At 35.5% G+C, this 18,909-nt stretch overlaps 1 protein-coding gene across 2 annotated transcripts in view; it reads left to right on the top strand.

The window, feature by feature from the left end:
- Window positions 1-16,573, top strand: part of trpc3 (transient receptor potential cation channel, subfamily C, member 3) — a 45,284-nt gene extending 28,711 nt beyond the window's left edge. For both annotated transcript variants that reach the window (XM_051127043.1, XM_051127042.1), the window contains 5 exons: window positions 3,533-3,728; window positions 7,626-7,835; window positions 12,956-13,039; window positions 13,135-13,210; window positions 16,373-16,573. In XM_051127043.1, coding sequence (XP_050983000.1) covers window positions 3,533-3,728; window positions 7,626-7,835; window positions 12,956-13,039; window positions 13,135-13,210; window positions 16,373-16,515 — 709 coding nt within the window. In that variant the 3' untranslated portion in view covers window positions 16,516-16,573. The remainder of the gene's footprint in view (window positions 1-3,532; window positions 3,729-7,625; window positions 7,836-12,955; window positions 13,040-13,134; window positions 13,211-16,372) is intronic.
- The last annotated feature ends 2,336 nt before the right edge of the window (window positions 16,574-18,909 follow it).

Raw genomic sequence — 18,909 nt, 5'->3', positions numbered from 1 at the left:
GTCTTAGGAGGGGGCTTCGGTGGAGGACAGACTCCCGGGAGGAGGGCAAAAGATGGAGTCCAGGGTGATGACGGGATATTCCATGGAGGTGATGGAGGGAGGAGCCAAGGAGGTGACAGGAGGGGGCTGGAGCAGGAGGAGCCAAGTGAGACCCAGACCGCAGCCATGATGGAGCCCCACGGTGGAGCCGATGGAGGGAGGAGCCATGGTGGAGGAAAGGCTAACAACTCCATGGGGCCGACCGACGGAGGCGGAGCAGGTGGTGATAGAGCCCGAGGCGGAGACGGAGAGCCGATGATCCTGGACAACCCCGAGGATCCGGAGGGCCCAGGCGGAGCCCAAGGCTCTGGTGACCGAGGCAGAGATCCGGAGGTCCGCGGCGGAGCCGGAGCGACAGAGGACCGAGGCTGTGCCCGCGGGAGGGAGGAAGTCCACAGAGCCGGAGGGACGGAGCGACGAGGCGCAGCCGGAGGAGTGGAGTCCAGAGGTGAAGGTGGGGCGACGACTGACCAGGGCGGAGCCGGAGGGACGATGGAGCCTGGTGGAGCTGGTGGACCGACGGGCGACGGTGGAGACGAGGGAGCTGAGAGACGGGGTGGAGCCGCAGGGTCGGAGGGCCGAGGTGGAGTCCAGGACTCAGAGGCTGGAGGCAAAGATGAGGGATCCTCCAGCCATGACACCGATGGAGACTGGCAGACCTGCGGCGAACCCACCGCACAGATGGTGGGCTGAGGGTGAGCAGATGGGCTGCCAGGAGACAGCGGTGGCGGGACTGAAGCCGCAGAAACAATAGACAGAGGGAGGGTGGGTGGGAAATCCAGGCAGTCAGGTAATTTGGATGGTGGAAGGAGAGCAGGCATGTCTTCATATATATCTTCAAAGACATTAGTCAAATTTTGTTCCAGAAAAATTTGTCCCAGATCCAGGCGTTGCTCACCCTCAGCGGTGGTGCAGTGGGCAGTGCTGTCCTCAGCACCCTCACGCCCATCAGGAACGTCCACCGTCGCAGGCTCTGTGGCCGGCTCTCGCACCTGGTCAGACGCAAATTCCTCCAGCTCCGTGGCGATCGCTCGCTCTGTCGCTCCGATGGGCGATGGCTCCTGGGTCACGCTAGTAGCGTGGGATCCGTCTGCGGTGGGCTCAGGCTTGTGCTCCGCGTGTCGGGGTGGTGGTTGGCTGGGTTCTGGGTCCGGAGTGGCACTAGCGAGACTCTCCAAGGAGCAGGCGGGGAACGAGGGTTTGTTTCTCGCCAGTGTCCACTCCACAAATGCGGCGAAATCCGCTCGAGGGCCGTCCTCGGACGACGGCGCTCTGTTGAGGCTGGCGTTATAAAACGCACAGAGCACGTCGTCCAGGTAGCTGGTGGTGTGAGCTACTAGCTGGAACATGATGGTATATCCCTCGAGCGGTAAATCCCCCTGCTTCAGCCGAAGGAGGATGAATTCAGGACGGAGTAGGGAAGCCATGGGGGAAACACAACGGAAATAAAAGACTGTGGAAAAAAATGACGAAAAATAAAACGGAGGGGAAAGCACGAAAAAACTGTTTCGGTTGGACGTTCTGTCACGCTCAGACAAAGCACACGAACAACGACGTAAATAAACGAAGGTATTTAATAAATCCACGGGGAACACAGGAGACACAGGAACACAGGGTAGTAACATCAACGTCCAACAAAGCAAGAGGGGAAACACACGCTATATATACACACAGACTGATTACAGACACAGGTGTTGACAATGAGGGAGAAACCAAAATACACAGAACTGCAGGGGAGATGATGGGAGAAACCAACTAGAAAGTCCAGGGGTGTGACATGACTAATTGACAATCAAACATTCAAGTTTTACATTTAAATTGCAATTAGTTTTACAAAAATAAACTGACTAGTCAACTTCACAAATTGACTAGTAAGCTGTTGCTATGACTAGTTGACAATCGTACATTCAAGTTTTGCATTTAAGTTGCTTTTAGTTTTACAAAAATAAACTAACTGGTCAATTCACAAATTGTCAGCTGTTGCAATGACTGGTCGACCATCCTTACTTAACACAAATTTCAAAGCACTTTACAAAAACTTTACTTTTCCAAAAAAAAAGTTAAATTGTAATTTTTAATTAGAAATTAGTTTTACAAAAAGAATTTTAATAATTTAAATATATTTTTAATTTTTTAATTAATGCTTATTAGTTTTTAAATTCGAATTAGGTATTTTATTTTATCATAAAACAATTACATTACATTTTTAATAAGAGTACAGACAGCTTAATTCAGAGAAATTCATTTAATGTCAACCAGACCACACAGGACACATACTTGCACTAATGACAATTATTACAAATAAAACAATCCAGATAAACTAGTCATTTGATAATACTAACCATCTTGACCAACTTAACATATATTTCTAAATACTTCAAAGCAATTAATTTTACAAAAAATATTTTGATATCTTAAAATGTTTTTTATTTTGTAGATATTTTGTGCATTACAGGCAAATTCACTTAAGTGATGAAGTGATTTATTTTTATTTTTTGTGTATTATGGCCTGTTCACCAAGAATGATAACTATATTAGCGTCACATCAGTGGACGACACAGTCTGTTTACTCTAAGCACATGCTTGTCTGCCGCTTTAAATTCTTGAGCTTGTGATAGCAGGATTCTGATTGGGTGTCAATGTTTTTATCGTTCATCTGCTGGAAAAATCATTCTGAAAGTGATTCCAACGTTATCATTTCTCTATGCCTTTATCGTTATAGCTGTGGTGTGGATTAATTATTCTTTAATATTGAGAGCTATTTTTAGAGCTATATTTTTATAGTTATCATCAGTTTTGTGCAAGATGGTCATAAATATACCAACTGCTCAGCTCAAAGGAAGGCTCTGTGGTCTGTCAGGCAGTGATGCAGTAGAAAGTGTCAGTCCTGTGAAATGAACTCTTGGTTTCCCAGCATCAAATGTGAAGCTGTCAGATGCTGGAGCTCATTTCACACTAGAGTGCCTCCAACAGGATGAGGTTTGTTTCACAGCAAGTCAAAGGTGATGAAACAAGTACTACAAGTCAGCTTGTGTGTGTGTGTGTGTATGTGTACTGTACTCAAAGTAGACTCCTGAGATTTAAGTCTGGAGTTGTGTCCTCATTCCCATCATTCTTGCATCTGTGTGAGTGATGGATGTTCATTTTCACAGCTGATCTCCAGGGATGTAAAGTAGTTTTGCATTGCTGTCATTCTCCTTATCTACTCTCTAGACATTTGCTTCCCTAGAAGATTTCATCTTATTGTCTCGAGCGCCCGTAGATTTTACTTAAAAGTGCTGCATGAGCTGAAGTGATGGAGTGTTATGCTGGTTGCTAATGGATTATATGCACTTTATTGTTTATTAGTTACCGTAATTGTACTGATGTCACAACAACCACTATTAGCAAGTTTGAAGGACATAAGAAAATGACTGAAACAAAAATCTAAAATGGGAAACGAACACTTCACGTTGACCTTAAACACTCTCTTCCCTCTTGCCTGTGTTCACAGGGTTGAGGAGAGTTTTAAAACTCTCTTTTGGTCCATATTTGGGCTCTCTGAAGTGTCCTCTGTGGTGTTGAAATATGATCATAAATTCATTGAAAACATCGGCTATGTGCTGTATGGGATCTACAATGTTACCATGGTGGTGGTTCTGCTCAACATGCTTATTGCCATGATAAACAGCTCGTACCAGGAAATAGAGGTGAGATATTTTCCCATGCACTTAAAAATTTCTTGTGAATTACAAGTTTGCAAACAGCCATCACCAACACTAATACTTGTGCCAAAATGAAACCTAAGAACAATCAAGATCTTAAAAGCTATCATTACACTCTTAAAAAAAAAGCTTCAAAAAAGGGTTTTCACAGCAGGTAGAATTTCCATTTAAGAACCTTTCAGTAAACCATTCTCAGAAAAAAAAACAAGTAGTGTAAAGAATGTTTTAAAAATGTTTTCTAAATAACCCTCTTCCACTATGAAGAACCTTTTGTGGAATTGAAAGATTCAATGGATGTTAAAGATTCTACATGGAACCATCAATGCCAATAATGAACTTTCATTTTTAAGAGTACATTCATGTTATTGATCATTAAAGGAATAGTTCACCCAAAAATGAAAATTTACTCACCCTCAGGCCACCTGGGATGTAGATGAGTTTGTTTCTTTATCAGAACAGATTTGGAGAAATGTTACCAACGGAACATCTGCAGTGAATGGGTGCCGTCAGAATGAGAGTCCAAACTGCTAATAAAAACATCACAATAAATCTGAATTAATCAATGCAACTCCAGTCCATCAATTAATGTCTTGTGAAGCAAAAAAGCTGTGTGTTCGTTAGAAACAAATGCATCAAGACATTTTTTTAAGGGATAGTTCACTCAAAAATAAAATGTGCTGTTAATTCTTTGAGAACAAAGCATATCAGGGAACACAAAATGAATACCTGTGACATATTGAGGTCTTAAGAAGCAAAACAATTGATCTGTGCAAAAACTGAACTTTGTATTGCTTCCTCCGGTAAAAAAAGTCATCTCCCCTTACCAAAAAGAAGTATACTTTAAGTTAATTTTATTAAGTATACTTAAAGGAGAACTCCACTTTCAGAACAACAGTTTACGAAAAATTTACTCACCCCCTTATCATCCAAGATGTTCATGTCTTTCTGTCTTCAGTCGTGAAGAAATTATGGTTTTTGAGGAAAGCGTTTCAGGATTTTTCTCCATGTAATGGACTTCACTGGTGCCCCGATTGTGAACTTCCAGAACTTGGGCTCTAAATGATCCCAGCCGAGGAGGAAGGGTCTTATCTAGTGAAACGATCGGTCATTTTTTTCGGAAAATAAAAATTTGTTTACTTTTTAAGCACAAAAGCTTGTGTAGCACAGGCTCTGGGATGCATTCACATACTACTGAATCATGGTCGAAAGGTCACGCCGAACGTAGGCGTAACTACAGACCCAGTGTTTACAAAGCAAACACGCAAAGGCTAAGAAAGTGCAAGTGAGTCAAATGCTGTTTACAAACAAAAAGGTACAACGATGTTGGACGATTCTGAAGTTGTAGGAGAAAATAAGATTTTGCCATACTCTACCTTTTTGAGCCGGAGTACACAGACAATGAACTTAGACATGATTCGTAGTGTCGTGGACGCGCATCCCAGAGCCTGTGCTACAAAAGTTTTTGTGCTTAAAAAGTATACAATTTTTTTTTTTTTTTTTGAAAAAAAATTACACATTGTTTCGCTAGATAAGACCCTTCTTCCTCGGCTGGGATCATTTAGAGCCCTTTGAAGCTGCATTTAAACTACATTTTAGAGGTTCAAAATCAAAGCACCAATGAAGTCCATTATATAGAGAAAAATCCTGAAATGTTTTCCTCAAAAACCATAATTTCTTCACGACTGAAGACAGAAAGACATGAACATCTTGGATGACAAGGGGGTGAGTAAATTATTTGTGATTTACTTTTACTTCTGTTAAATTATTAACAGTAGTAAACTTTGAGTACACAACTACTTTATATCTGTTTTTAGTTTGTACTGCAAGTATACTAAAAGTGAACTTATAGGTATATCGATAGTTTACTAATTAAATACTTTTAGTACACTAGAAGTTTGTACACTACACTTTGAAGTATAGTCTCAGTAAACTGCTAGTTTAGTAGTTTTATACTGCAAGTATACTCGTAAGTTTTCTTTAAGTGAACTTTGCATCATACTTAGGTAATGCCTATTTAGGTATTCATTTGTATACATTTTGTTACATGAATATGTGAACATACAAAACATCAAAAGAAAGAACAGGGTATCTGCTTGTAAACAAAAACATTTTATTCTAGCTTTATGCGTTCTTTTTTATAAACACTTGAATGTGGGTAAGTTGCATAAATAAAAAAAAAAAAAAAACAACATTTTGAACGCTAAATTTTGTTGTGGAGGTTCTGTACAGAAGATGTGCAATAGCGCCACTAACGTATAACAATGAAAACAGAGCACAAATATAGCTCAAATACACATAGACTTTTTTTATAACAAAATTACAAATCAACTATACTTAAATGTCCTTTTAAGTATATTTCTGAGAAATATATAAAGCACATATCTGAGAAGTACATAAAAAGTACACTGAAAGTATATACTTTCCTATTATTTTTTAAAGGAGGATACTAATAGCACAACTACTTTTTCGTAAGTGTCATCTGAATCAGGAAAGAAATATGCACAGATCAAGCACCGGTTACAAGCAGAAACAGTCCAGAACTGTTCTAAACAAATACGTCAGTGGATTTTGATGTGAGAGACAACAGAGGATGGGAACTTTTTCAGTGGAGGAAGCGTTATTACAGATTATGTATTCATATTTTGGCTGGAAGCAACAGTTTCCACTTCACAGGACATTAACTGATGGACTGGAGTGGTATGGATTGCTTGTGGATTATTATGATGTTTTTATCACCTGTTTGGACTCTCATTCTGACAGCACCCGTTCACTGCAGATGACTCATTGGTGAGCAAATGATGTAAGGCTACTTTTCTCCAAATCTGTTCCCATGAAGAAACAAACTCATCTACATCTTTAAAGGCCTGAAGGTTTGTACTTTTTCAGCAAATTTTCAGATCTTACTTGGGTGAACTATTCCTTTAAAGGCTTCTTTGCCAAAAATACGTCTGGAATCAGATCAAACTTGTCCTGTGTATTTCCAATAGTCCCCTTGGAGAAAATGATGTCTGAAGCTTTTGATAACGCTGCTGTTAAAATGACTGTAATCTTTCAGAAGGACTCTTAGAGCCTTTGAGGATCGCAGACGGGGTTTTAACTCTCACTGAGCAATTACACTTGTGCAAATAGCCCATACTTCAGATTTCTGGGAGAGAGGCATTTAGCATCTATCACTGACCGAAAATGTAATGCTTATGCAACACTAAACCTCATCTTAACCCTTGCCATGCTGTGCTGAAAATCTTAATTTGGTTTTCCTGGATAGAGAGGGGGGTTGTTATACCTTGTGTTAGCTATATCAGTACGATTTAGTCCAATGTGATAACATTAACTAGCATTTTCTGGAAAAAGAAGACACAACCACAACACAACATAAGGGTTAACCTTTATTTCAGCCAAAAATGAAACTTCTGTCATTAATTACTCACTCTCATGTTATTCCAAACCTGTAAGACCTTCAATCATCTTCAGAACACATCAAGCTATTTTTAATGAAATCCGAGAGTTTTTCAAATTCCAGTTGAACCACTGATGTTGCATGGACTATTTTATCGATGTCCTTACCACCGTTCGGGCCTTGAACGTGTCAGTTGCATTGCTATGGAGGGTCAGAAAGCTATTACATTTCATCAAAAATAGCTTAATTTGTGTTCTGAAGATGAACGAAGGTCTTACGGGTTTGGAACGACATGAGTAATTAATGACAGGGTTTTCATCTCTTCAACCTCAGATCAAAGCCTCTCACAAGATTAATCAGTTCTAAATAAAGCAGAAAATAACATGCATGATAAGGTGATATCTTCACCCTGTTTCTGATCTCTCTCTTATGATATGGTGAATTCTAATAGTTTTATACAGAATCTAATAGTCTGTTTCTCGCAGGATGATGCAGATGTGGAGTGGAAGTTTGCTCGATCTAAACTCTGGTTGTCGTATTTTGACAACGGCAAGACTCTCCCACCTCCGTTCAGCATCGTCCCCAGTCCGAAGTCCTTCTATCTGTGTATCAAGAGACTGGTCAATCTGCTCCGGTGTCGCCGGCGCCGCCTGAAAAAAGACGTGGAGCTGGGCATGGACAATTCAAAGTCCAGAGTATGTGTCGTTTATTGTTTGTATGTACTGATTTACATGTTAGGGTTACACAAAATACTGACTTTTTTGGTTCATGAATGTGAATTTAAATTGAATTGCCAAAATACACAGAAAGTGGAATTGCAATGTAAATTGAATTACAAGAAGAGAATTTTTTATTCGGAATTCAGGGAAAAAATTCAACACTACAGAGCAATGTCCAGTAATCCACAGATATTGATCTACTACCTATTTTATCTTTGTATAAATCTAAGGAATATATATATATATGTGTGTGTGTGTGTGTGTACTTGTTTTTGCTACATTGTGGGGACCAAATGTCCCCACAAGGATAGTAAAACCTGAAATTTTTGACATTGTGGGGACCGGCTTGTGGTCCCCATGGGTACAAAAGCTTATAAATCATACAGAATGAGATGTTTTGAGAAAGTAAAAATGCAGAAAGTTTTCTGTAAGGGTTAGGTTTAGGGGTAGGGTTAGGGTAAGGGGATAGAAAATACAGTGTGGACAGTATACAAACCATTGCGCCTATGGAGAGTCCCCACAAAGATAATAAACCAGACATGTGTGTGTGTGTGTGTGTATGCGTGTGTGTGTACAGTTCAAATATATACATTACATACAAATATAATATTTATTAAAATATTTATTTCCTAATTTAATTAAATGCATACACTACCAGTCAAATGTTTTTGAACAGTAAGATTTTTAATGTTTTTGAAATAGTCTCTTCTGCTCACCAAGTCTGGATTTATGTGATCCAAAAAACAGCAAAAGCAGTAATATTGTGAAATGTGTTTTACTATTTCAAAAAAACTGCTTTCTATCTGAATATATTTTAAATTGTAATTTATTCCTGTGATTAAAGCTTAATTTTTTAGCATCATTACTCCAGTCTTCAGTGTCACATGATCCTTTAGAAATCATTGTAATATGCTGATTTGCATTTCAAAAACATGATAATTATTATTATTATTATTATTATTATTATTATTATTATTAATATTTAAAACAGTTGAGTGGATTTGTCTGAAATAAAACACTTTTGTAACATACACTACCATTCATGAGTTTTAAGTAAGTATAATTTAATAGTCAGCAGTTATTTTTAATAGTAAAAATATTTCACAATTTTACTGCTTTTTCTGTGTTTTGGAACAAATAAATGCAGGCTTGGTGATCAGAAGAGACATCAACGTTCAAAAACTTTTGACTGGTAGTGTATGTGTATTAAATGAAAATAGTTATATTTAATTCCATTCAATCCCTAGTTAAAATATATTTTAAAAATGAATTTATAAAACTGATAAATGTTGTATATTTTAATTTACATTTGATATAATACATTTTGTTATTGCAAATCAAATTCTTAGTTTGAATTTTTATTTAAAAGACATTTTCAGTTTCATTCAGAACCTTAGTGCGCGTGTGTATGTGTGTGTGTGTGCGCGCTCTTGAATGGTGCATGATATCATTCGTCCTCCAGTTCCCTCTCTCTGAAATCAGTAGCCCGACACAGTTCTCCACCTTCCATTCAGATTTTAAAGGATGAAGCACCCTTTCCTCCCATCCGCCCTGCTCTTGGTGTGATAATTCACTCAATCCCATTCTGCCTCTATTCTCAGTAAGACTCTTCTTTTTGTCCAGTGAGAAAAAGCCACAATGATCTATCTGTCCAATAAAGCCCAGATAATACCTCCCTATGTCATTAACTTATCGACATTTCCCAAGCCAAACCGTTTTTTGGCGTTTCCACGAAAAAAGACAGATAGTTCTGTCCTTATTTAGCCTGCGGTAGAGAATCAATGCCGTTTCTATGCGGAATAGAGGGGAGCAAACTCTGATGAAGAGGTGAGAGATGATCATTGCTTCCTGAGGGCAAATGTCACTTCATCTCCGGTGTGAGCGCGAGCACATGTCCACAAAACCACGAGAGTAACCGCATTATTGTGATTCATCTGTGGCAGAGGCCTCCGTCTAATTCACTCTGATCAGGCCAGCGCCTCCCGTGGGCTGCGTAATTGAAAAACTGACAAGAACATGTGCAGAGCCCCATCTACAAGACACAGAAGAGAGGGGCTCATCTGGTGGTTGCCCGCATGGCTGCTGTTTGCGACGTTAAATGAGTCGTGTGAGCGTCAGGGAACATTTACTCATGCACAGGGACATTCAGCTGTCATGAGTTCAGTTCTAGTCGCATTAGATTGAAATTTGTGCTTTTCAAACAACTTCCACAGGCTGTTGTTTGAGCCTGTATTTACAGTAAGAACTGTTGAACTACACTGTAAAAAAAAAATCTGTAAAATAGGGCTCGATGTACTGCAGGGTCAGAAGATAACTTTTCCATTAAGGGGCAATATTTGCCTCTGGAACTGGTTTGCAGGTGCTTTTTTTAAAACATTTTTTATAATCACCTTATTAACCCTTTGAGCAGTAGGGTCTCACATATTGTATTCGGAATATCATAGTTGAAGATATGGTAAGCAAGTGTGTGAATATATTGAATAAAAAATAAATAAATAAATAAATAAAATAACAGTCGCCTAAAAAACTCACTGTGGGGGGTCAGATAGAATATTTTAACTCACAGTGAAAGGGTTAAAATCACCATAATGTTGTCTTTAATGTCAAATACGTAAATTTTCCCAATTACTTTAATTCATATTTTAAACTGTTGTCAACAATAGACTATTTAAAATCTAAATTACACATGTAGAAAACAGAAGCTCATAGGGCTGCAATATTATGACAAAATCAATATTGTAGATTAGTGCTCTTTATATTGTAATAATGATTATTCATTTCGATATAGAAAACAATATAAAACATTTTTGTTTCATTTTGAGCATGTCACATTGTGACTTCACAGACAAGCGCACGTTATGCAAAAACTCCTGATGTAATCACTGAAGCCACAAAATTAATATTTTATTTACATCGTATCTACACTGTGTTGTTTATGATGAGGGAATTTGCAACCATGCACACACTTCTCCGACGTCTTCACAACTGACCTCTGCAGAGCAAAAGAGGGCATTTCTGAATTTTTCTTCATTTCTTTTCTTGAAAAGTTTTCAAACCACATGGTGTTTCTAAATCATGCAATCAAAATGATCCCCCTTAACTAACCACTCCTAAACCAACTGTCATTATGACGTCAGACAATCATGTAACATGGTCTAAAAACGCCCCGATCAGGTAACTCCCATTACTTTCCTGCAGAGACCTATACTTGGACTAATTGCTTTTGATTGGTGCGTTTTCAGCACTGACTAATCTAAGCGTGTCTGATTGGCCAAGTCATTCCTAAACTCTAAAAAATGCTGGGTTAAAAACAACCCAACTTGGGTTATTTGGCAACCCAGCGCTGGGTAAATATTGGACAGAACACATGCTGGGTTATTTTGACCCAGCTGGATGGGTTAAATGTTTTTACCAAACATGCTGGGTTGTTTTATTTAAGTCAACTATAGTTTAAAAATTATTATATTGCTGGTTTCAAATGGACTAGAACTTACAAAAACACACACAGAATTACTAGAGGCAACAACAATCAAAAGATGAACATTTATTATTAAGCAAGAACACACGGACAAAATACAAGACAAATTGAAATTATTTGGGTGAATACAGCATAGTTTACAATATTACATTTAAACTTGTTTAACAAGCATTTCAGACATTAAAAAATGTAACATTTAAAAGTAGCATTTCAATTTTAGTATATTCAATCATTCTCTGTAATCGCTTGTTACGAAAAATACACTGTCAGGAAAAAAAGGTACAGTTCTGTTGCTGGGGCTGTACCCTAAGGTACAAAGTGAAAAGGTACAAATACGTACTGGTTTAGGGGTAGGTAAGGTACAAAAATGTACCTTTTTACTTTTGTACCTCAGGGTACCATCCCAATGACATAACTGTACCTTTTTTTCTGAGAGTGTATAGCGCTTATTTTCATGCTGCTGTGTCGCTGAAATCTGGTGAGCCGGTGAAGGGCTGCTGTTTGCCAGGGTAACTGCGAAATTCAGACAGTGGCCTCATGTTTCACTCGTAGCTGAGCTGTGACTAAGTCCCTTTGTCTTGAAGTTATAGAGCATTTTAGTTCAGTTTCGTGGCATGTTCTGTAATTAATATGAATGATTTTTCTTTTTTTTATTTCTACTGGTTTTACCTGTATTTTGAATTTTGCACTTCATTGCATTGTCTTAGGGTTAACATAAATTACTGGATAATGTGTTTTTGTTTTGTTTTTTGTTACAATGTACTGAGAATTAGTGTTATTTTAGTATTATTTACAGTATGTAATATAGTATGTAGTGATTTTGTTTTTAATTTTTGTATATTTTCAGTTTATATTTCAATTTAGTTAATTTCATTATATGCTTTTGACATTTTTTATTCATGTAATTTTAGTTTTATTCATGTTGTTTTTCAGTATTTCTTTATAGCTTTAAATAATATTATGTATAGCCTTTTAAATATTTCTTTATATTTCTGTGTAAGTTTTAGTAGTTTCTTAAACTTCAGTTTAAACATAAATTAGTAATTTTGCATTGGCAACCTATTTATTTTATTTTTTATTTCAATGACTGAAAACAATTTTTTTTTTTTTTCATGGTTTTAGTTTACACTAACAACAATGCTGAGAAAGTCTTTAGTGATTTTAGTGGTTTGTTACGCCCTCTGGTGGCCAAAAGTTACATTTATTAAATTAAATTTGATCCAATTCTGAATGTTTACTTACATGCTTAAAGCTGCTGTTTACTGTTTAGGTCATTAGTTTATTATTAACTGCTAACTAAATTATTTGAATTATCACTTATTTGTAACATTGGCTACATGCCAATTCTTCATTTATTAATATATGTAACTTCTTATTTAAATATTTTATATGATTATTAGAATGGATGGATAGTGATACATTTAGTATTAATATTATAAATTGATGTAAATAAGTAAATATAAATCAGGTTTTGTTACGTTGTGTTAAAATTGGAATCAAAAATTCTGAAATTTCACTGGTTTTGATCTCAACTACTGAAACCAGTTAACCAGTTATTGAAACCAGTGTGAGATCTTCACTTTTTACCAATAATCAATATTTTTCTCAATGCTTACAGCTGAACCTCTTTACCCAGTCGAGCATGAGGATGCCGGACTCTCACAGCTTCAACAGCATCCTAAATCAGCCCACACGCTATCAGGCAAGACCACCATCATATCTCTTGCTCGTATGACGAATCATCGCTGCAGATTTCACCCTTATCAGTTTCTCTGATCTTCATTTTGTCTCACACAGCAAATTATGAAGCGTCTCATCAAACGCTACGTACTGAAAGCACAAGTGGACAAAGAAAATGATGAAGTGAATGAAGGTGAAGTATGAGTTACACTGCGATTCTTATGTATAAAACTGCTAAAAACAATAAACAGGAACGTTTGCCATAAAACCAACCAATCTGATATTAAAAAAGGATGATTCTATGCAGTGCCGGCCTGTATGTTTGTGGGTCCCTAGACAAGATAATGAAAACAGGCCCCGCTAGTGTCATAGAAATTTGACAAGTGAAGAGAACGCACATAAAATGACTATTTCAGTATTAATTTTAACACATTCAACAAACATATGTAAAAAAAAATTTAACAAATAAAATAAAAAAATAGGAGTGCATGTGAGATTGAGTAAATAGATACACATTAAAAAACAAATAAATAAAATATAAATTAAGTATACACTAAAAACAAAACAAAATAAACAGAGCATAAACAAAATAAACATAGGCCTTAATATTCATAAATGATTAGAAATGCAGGCTATTCTGCTTGTTTTTAAGGATTGATGATCACATGAAAAAAAAATAAATAAAAAACTTTATTGCATTACACTGGATCCGGGTCTGTAATTATTTAACGTAACATGCTAATGTGGCTCAATATTTCCTTATATGAAAAGTCTGTATGTGATCATCATTGCATGTAGAAAAAAAAAAAAACCAAGTACTACAGCAATAAATATTATGTATATAGCAATCGAAGAATGCTTTTTTCCAGCTCTGGAAAGATATTGTTTGGTTTCCAATTGGCCAAATGTTGTTTTTATCGATATGACTAATTCTGATTATTGTTATTACTAAAAATAAAAACATTACACACAACAATAATTATTATTAATGATTATCAATATATTTTACAGAAAACTGCAGCATGATCTGTTAACATGCAGGAGGCCTAACTATAAACGTTAAGAAAGGTATAAGAATTTATTATAAAATTAATTATAATTAAAAAACATTTTTTTTGGTCAGAAAATCTTACGCATTCACTGAGAGAGAGAAACAAACGTAGAAGTATTATTATTCCTATTTTTTACCCAAAATATGGTGTTAATATGTAATACATGTAATACAATGTTTCACTCATACAGGAAATCCCTAATATGGACAGAGGTATACGCTTTTGCGTAGCTGAATAAAACTCAGATAGAGACATTTTAACTCATGAAACATGAAGACATATCTGTACGATTGCGACTAAATGGTTTATCTCTGTTCTTCAAGCCATATCGGGCATTTTTATTATGAATAAACTATAAATGCAATGCTAATCAACAGCCTTTATCACTTTATAAAATACTGTATAAAATAATGATTTTACCGCATTCTGTGATGTCAAACCACGTCAGATCAAAAAAGGAAGTTATTTCAAAAACTCGACTGATGTTATTAAATGAATTTGGAGCGAAATCATGTTATTAAAATGTTCTCAATAGACAACAGGTTTGTAAACAGACTCAAACACATCCATGTGTTCTACTGAGGTAAATTTGAATGCACAGACTGATTTTTTTTTATACGTTCGACACATATGCCGCACTGTAGGCGTAACAAACCACTAAAATCACTAAAGACTTTCTCAGCATTGTTGTTAGTGTAAACTAAAACCATGAAAAAAAAAATGTTTTCAGTCATTGAAATAAAAAATAAAATAAATAGGTTGCCAATGCAAAATTACTAATTTATGTTTAAGCTGAAGTTTAAGAAACTACTAAAACTTACACAGAAATATAAAGAAATATTAAAAAGCTATACAGAATATTATTTAAAGCTATAAAGAAATGCCGCACTGTACAGCACTGGTGTGCGTGCACTGATTCTATGATAAATCCAATATGATTAGGAAGTAATAATAATTCTAAGTTTATGTAACATTAAAGGAGAAGTCCACTTCCAGAACAACAACTTACAAACAGTTTACTCACTCCCTTGTCATCTAAGATGTTCATGTCTTTCTGTCTTCAATTGTAAAGAAATTATGGTTTTTAAGGAAAACATTTCAGGATTTTTCTTCATATAATGGACTTTAATTGTGCCCCCGATTTTGAACTTCCAAAATGTAGTTTAAATGCAGCTTCAAAGGGCTCTAAACGATCCCAGCCGAGGAAGAAGTTTCTTATCTAGCGAAACGATTGGTCATTTTTTATTTCTAAAATAAACATTTGTATACTTTTTAAGCACAAAAGCTCATGTCGCACAGGCTCTGGGATGCATGTTCTTGAATGATTTGTTCATTTTGAACGAATCTTTAATGTGACTCGGGAAGAACGAGTCGTCTCGGGGAGTGATTCGTTTAGTCGTGCATGCGCAACATCCTATTTGGTTCTGTACTGGAATTAGTTCACCTGTTTCGAGTCTTCGGGTTTTTCGAGTTAATTATATTTTGCTAAAATGAATGAAATGACTCGAAAAAAGATTTGTTCATTTTGCTGAACGAGACTCAAAGGTCCAAGTCAGTAAAATGATCCAAACTTCCCATCACTACTGCGATTCATTTCTAAGTTCATCATCTCTGTACTCCCGTTAAAAAAGATAGAGAATAGCGAAAAACTCCATCTTATTTTCACCTACAACTTCAGAATCGTCCAACATCATTGTAGCTTTTTGTTTGTAAACAGCATTTGACTTACTTGCACTTTCTTAGTCTTTGTGCGTTCACGTGACCTTTTGACGTGATTCAATAGTATGTAGCGTTGTGAACGCGCATTTCAGAGTCTATGCTGCACAAGCTTTTGTCCTTAAAAAGTATACAAATTTGTATTTTTAGAAAAAAAATGACTGATTGTTTCGCTAAGATAAGACCCATCTTTCTTGGCTGGGATCATTTAGAGCCTTTTGAAGTTGCATTTAAACTACATTTTGGAAGTTCAAAATCGGGGCACCATATCAGTCCATTATATGGAGAAAAATCCTGAAATATTTTCCTCAAAAAACATAATTTCTTTACGACTGAAGACAGAAAGACATGAACATCTTGGATGACAAGGGGGTGAGTAAATTATTTGTGAATTGTTGTTCTGGAAGTGGACTTCTCTTTTAAGCCTCACAAAAACATGCCCAGGTCATATTGCACCTCATAATTGGAGGAAAAATAAATGAAGTAAATATAAATACATGACGGTCATATTTTGTTTACAGAATATTTCTGCACATTTTACCCCTAAACGTTCTTGATTGTGTTCATATTTTGATATGCATCTGTAGGTGAGCTGAAGGAGATCAAGCAGGACATTTCCAGTCTGCGATATGAGCTGCTGGAGGAGAAATCTCAGGCCACAGAAGAGCTCTCACTCCTCATACAGAAACTCAGTGACAAACTCAACCCGCGACCTGCCCATCCGCACTGACCCAAATCAACATTGAAGCCATTCTTGTAAAATGCTCTCTTCTATTCCACTTTAATATGCAGAGATCATGTGAAGTTTTGTCTGAATGACAGATGAGGGCATAAATTATACACTTCAACTTTAAGTTACCTAGAAGGTTAACTAGGAGGTGAAATGTGCAGTCACTCTACTGGGCAGTTTTTATTTTATTTTATTTTATTTTAATTTAATTTATTTTGTTTTATTGCTGTATATTCTTTGTATTTCACGTAAGTGTAACTTCACCCTTGAGGTTGAGGGTTTTGAAGATTTTTGTATTTGAATTGCACATACAATTCCATCCATTTGGATTGCATGTTTTTAAAATAAACTAATAAACTTAATGAAATGCATATTTGTCACCTGTATAATTTTAGTTTCTTTGAGATGCTATTGTAGTTTTCAGAATATTCTGAATGTGTTTTTTTATTTACATTTTTTTTTTAATGTTAGTTGAAGTTTTACTATTTTTTTGTGTTTTGTCATTTTTAATATTTTATATTTTACTATGTATATGTTGATAGTTTTGTATTAATTTTTATTTCGGTTTTAGTTATTTTAGTACATATAAATGTAAGTAAATCTAAATTAAAATTTAAAAAAAATTCCCTGACAATTTTATGTTTCATTTATTTATATATGTAATTTCAGTGTTTCATTCAATGTTTCTTTTATTTAAAGTAACATTTTTTTTTTTTTTTTTGTTAATATGGTTTTAATGTTGGTATTCGTTATAGGTAACTAAATTAACCCTTATCTGCACTCAAAAATATTTTTTCATAGTTTAACTCTTTGCACCTATTTAATATATAACTTTTAATATATAAATGTTTTAAATATGTATTTATTATATGTAATGGCACATCATTAATCTGTTCATTATAAAACTATTACATTTATTCAGTAAAAAAAGAAAGTATGAACGAGCAATATTCAAATAGTTCAAATATAGATTACAAATTATTATTGATGCTGAATATATGAACCTAATAATTGTGTACTGTATTTAAAATGCATTAATTTTATTAAAACTATTACAGAAATCTGTAACCTGTTTCATTTATGTATGACTGACACATGCATCACATTACGTTTATCAGTTATGTTAAAACTGTGTTATTCAAATGGATGGAAATTGCATGAGCAATTCAAATGCATGCATCTTCAATTTAGGCCTGAGTGTGTAGGCTATTTTATCTCCACCTATTTTAATAATAACTGAAAGTGCAATATTCAGTATGCGAGTGTTCATTACTTTGAGTAGAGCACTGAAATATGTTTAGAGTGACTGTATAATCAAGAGATTCTGGATGACATTGGTGAATTTGTCCCGTATATATTGTTATATTTATTTAATTTTGACTTTTTCATTTTTATTTATGTTCAATTGTTATTTGTTGCTCATATCTGTGTGTATAACATCATGCATTTTATATAAAATAGAGGTAATTATAAATATTTCAGTAAGCAGAATGTATAGTATTTCTCAACCAACTTTAGGCAGGGATGTTTATTGCATTCTGTCTTTACCCATTCCTTGGGAAACTATTAGTGTAAATATAAAGCTAAAAAGGTAGATGAAATATTAGCGTTCAAGTGTCCCTAAAACCTTTAAGATGGAGAGACCTTCTGAAAACTTCTAGCACAAATCTATGCAGGGTAAATGTTTATATGTATGTTGTCCTGATCTGACAGATGTATTAATGATATTATTCATTGTTACAGTCAGTTTAGTTCTTGTTTTGTTACCATCAAGTTAATAAGCTGTTTACTGGCTTTGCGTTTAATTGATATTCAGAACTTGTTGCCTGAATCTTATTTCAAGCAATAGTTTACCCCAAAAATGAAAATTATGTCATCGTCATTTATCAAACCCGTATGACTTATTTCCTTGTAAGAAATACAAAAGGAAAAAAATTGGAGCTGCACTTTTACTTACAGCGAAAGTGAATGGTGATTTATAATGTAAAGCTCCAAAAAATAACCTGAAACCGTCAAAACTGCATCTCTGACTGTATTTTTCCTTTAAAATACAGTGTTTTTGTTTGTTTTAGATTTGTTTTGTTTTTTGTTTTTGTGATGTCAGAGCAGAAATGAGCTTGTGCTGATCATGATATTTAATGGTCTTTGTGTAAAAACCTAAACTTAAAATTGCTGAGTTGTCAAAACATGAATGTTGAGAATCAGCTGTTCAGCTGAGGCTTTGTATGCACAGGTGCATCTCAAAAAATTTGAATATTGTGAAAAACTTTTTGTTTGTAACTTATTTCAAAAACTGAAACTTTCATATGTTCTAGATTCATTACATGTAAAGTAAAACATTTCAGTTTTTTGTTTTAATTTTGATAGAGCTTACAGCTCATGAAAGTCAAAAAT

Source organism: Labeo rohita, chromosome 14 (genome assembly GCF_022985175.1).
Source record: "Labeo rohita strain BAU-BD-2019 chromosome 14, IGBB_LRoh.1.0, whole genome shotgun sequence".
Lineage (NCBI taxonomy): Eukaryota > Metazoa > Chordata > Actinopteri > Cypriniformes > Cyprinidae > Labeo > Labeo rohita.
Note: the sequence above shows the minus strand (reverse complement) of the source record. Positions and strands in the feature narration are given on the sequence as shown.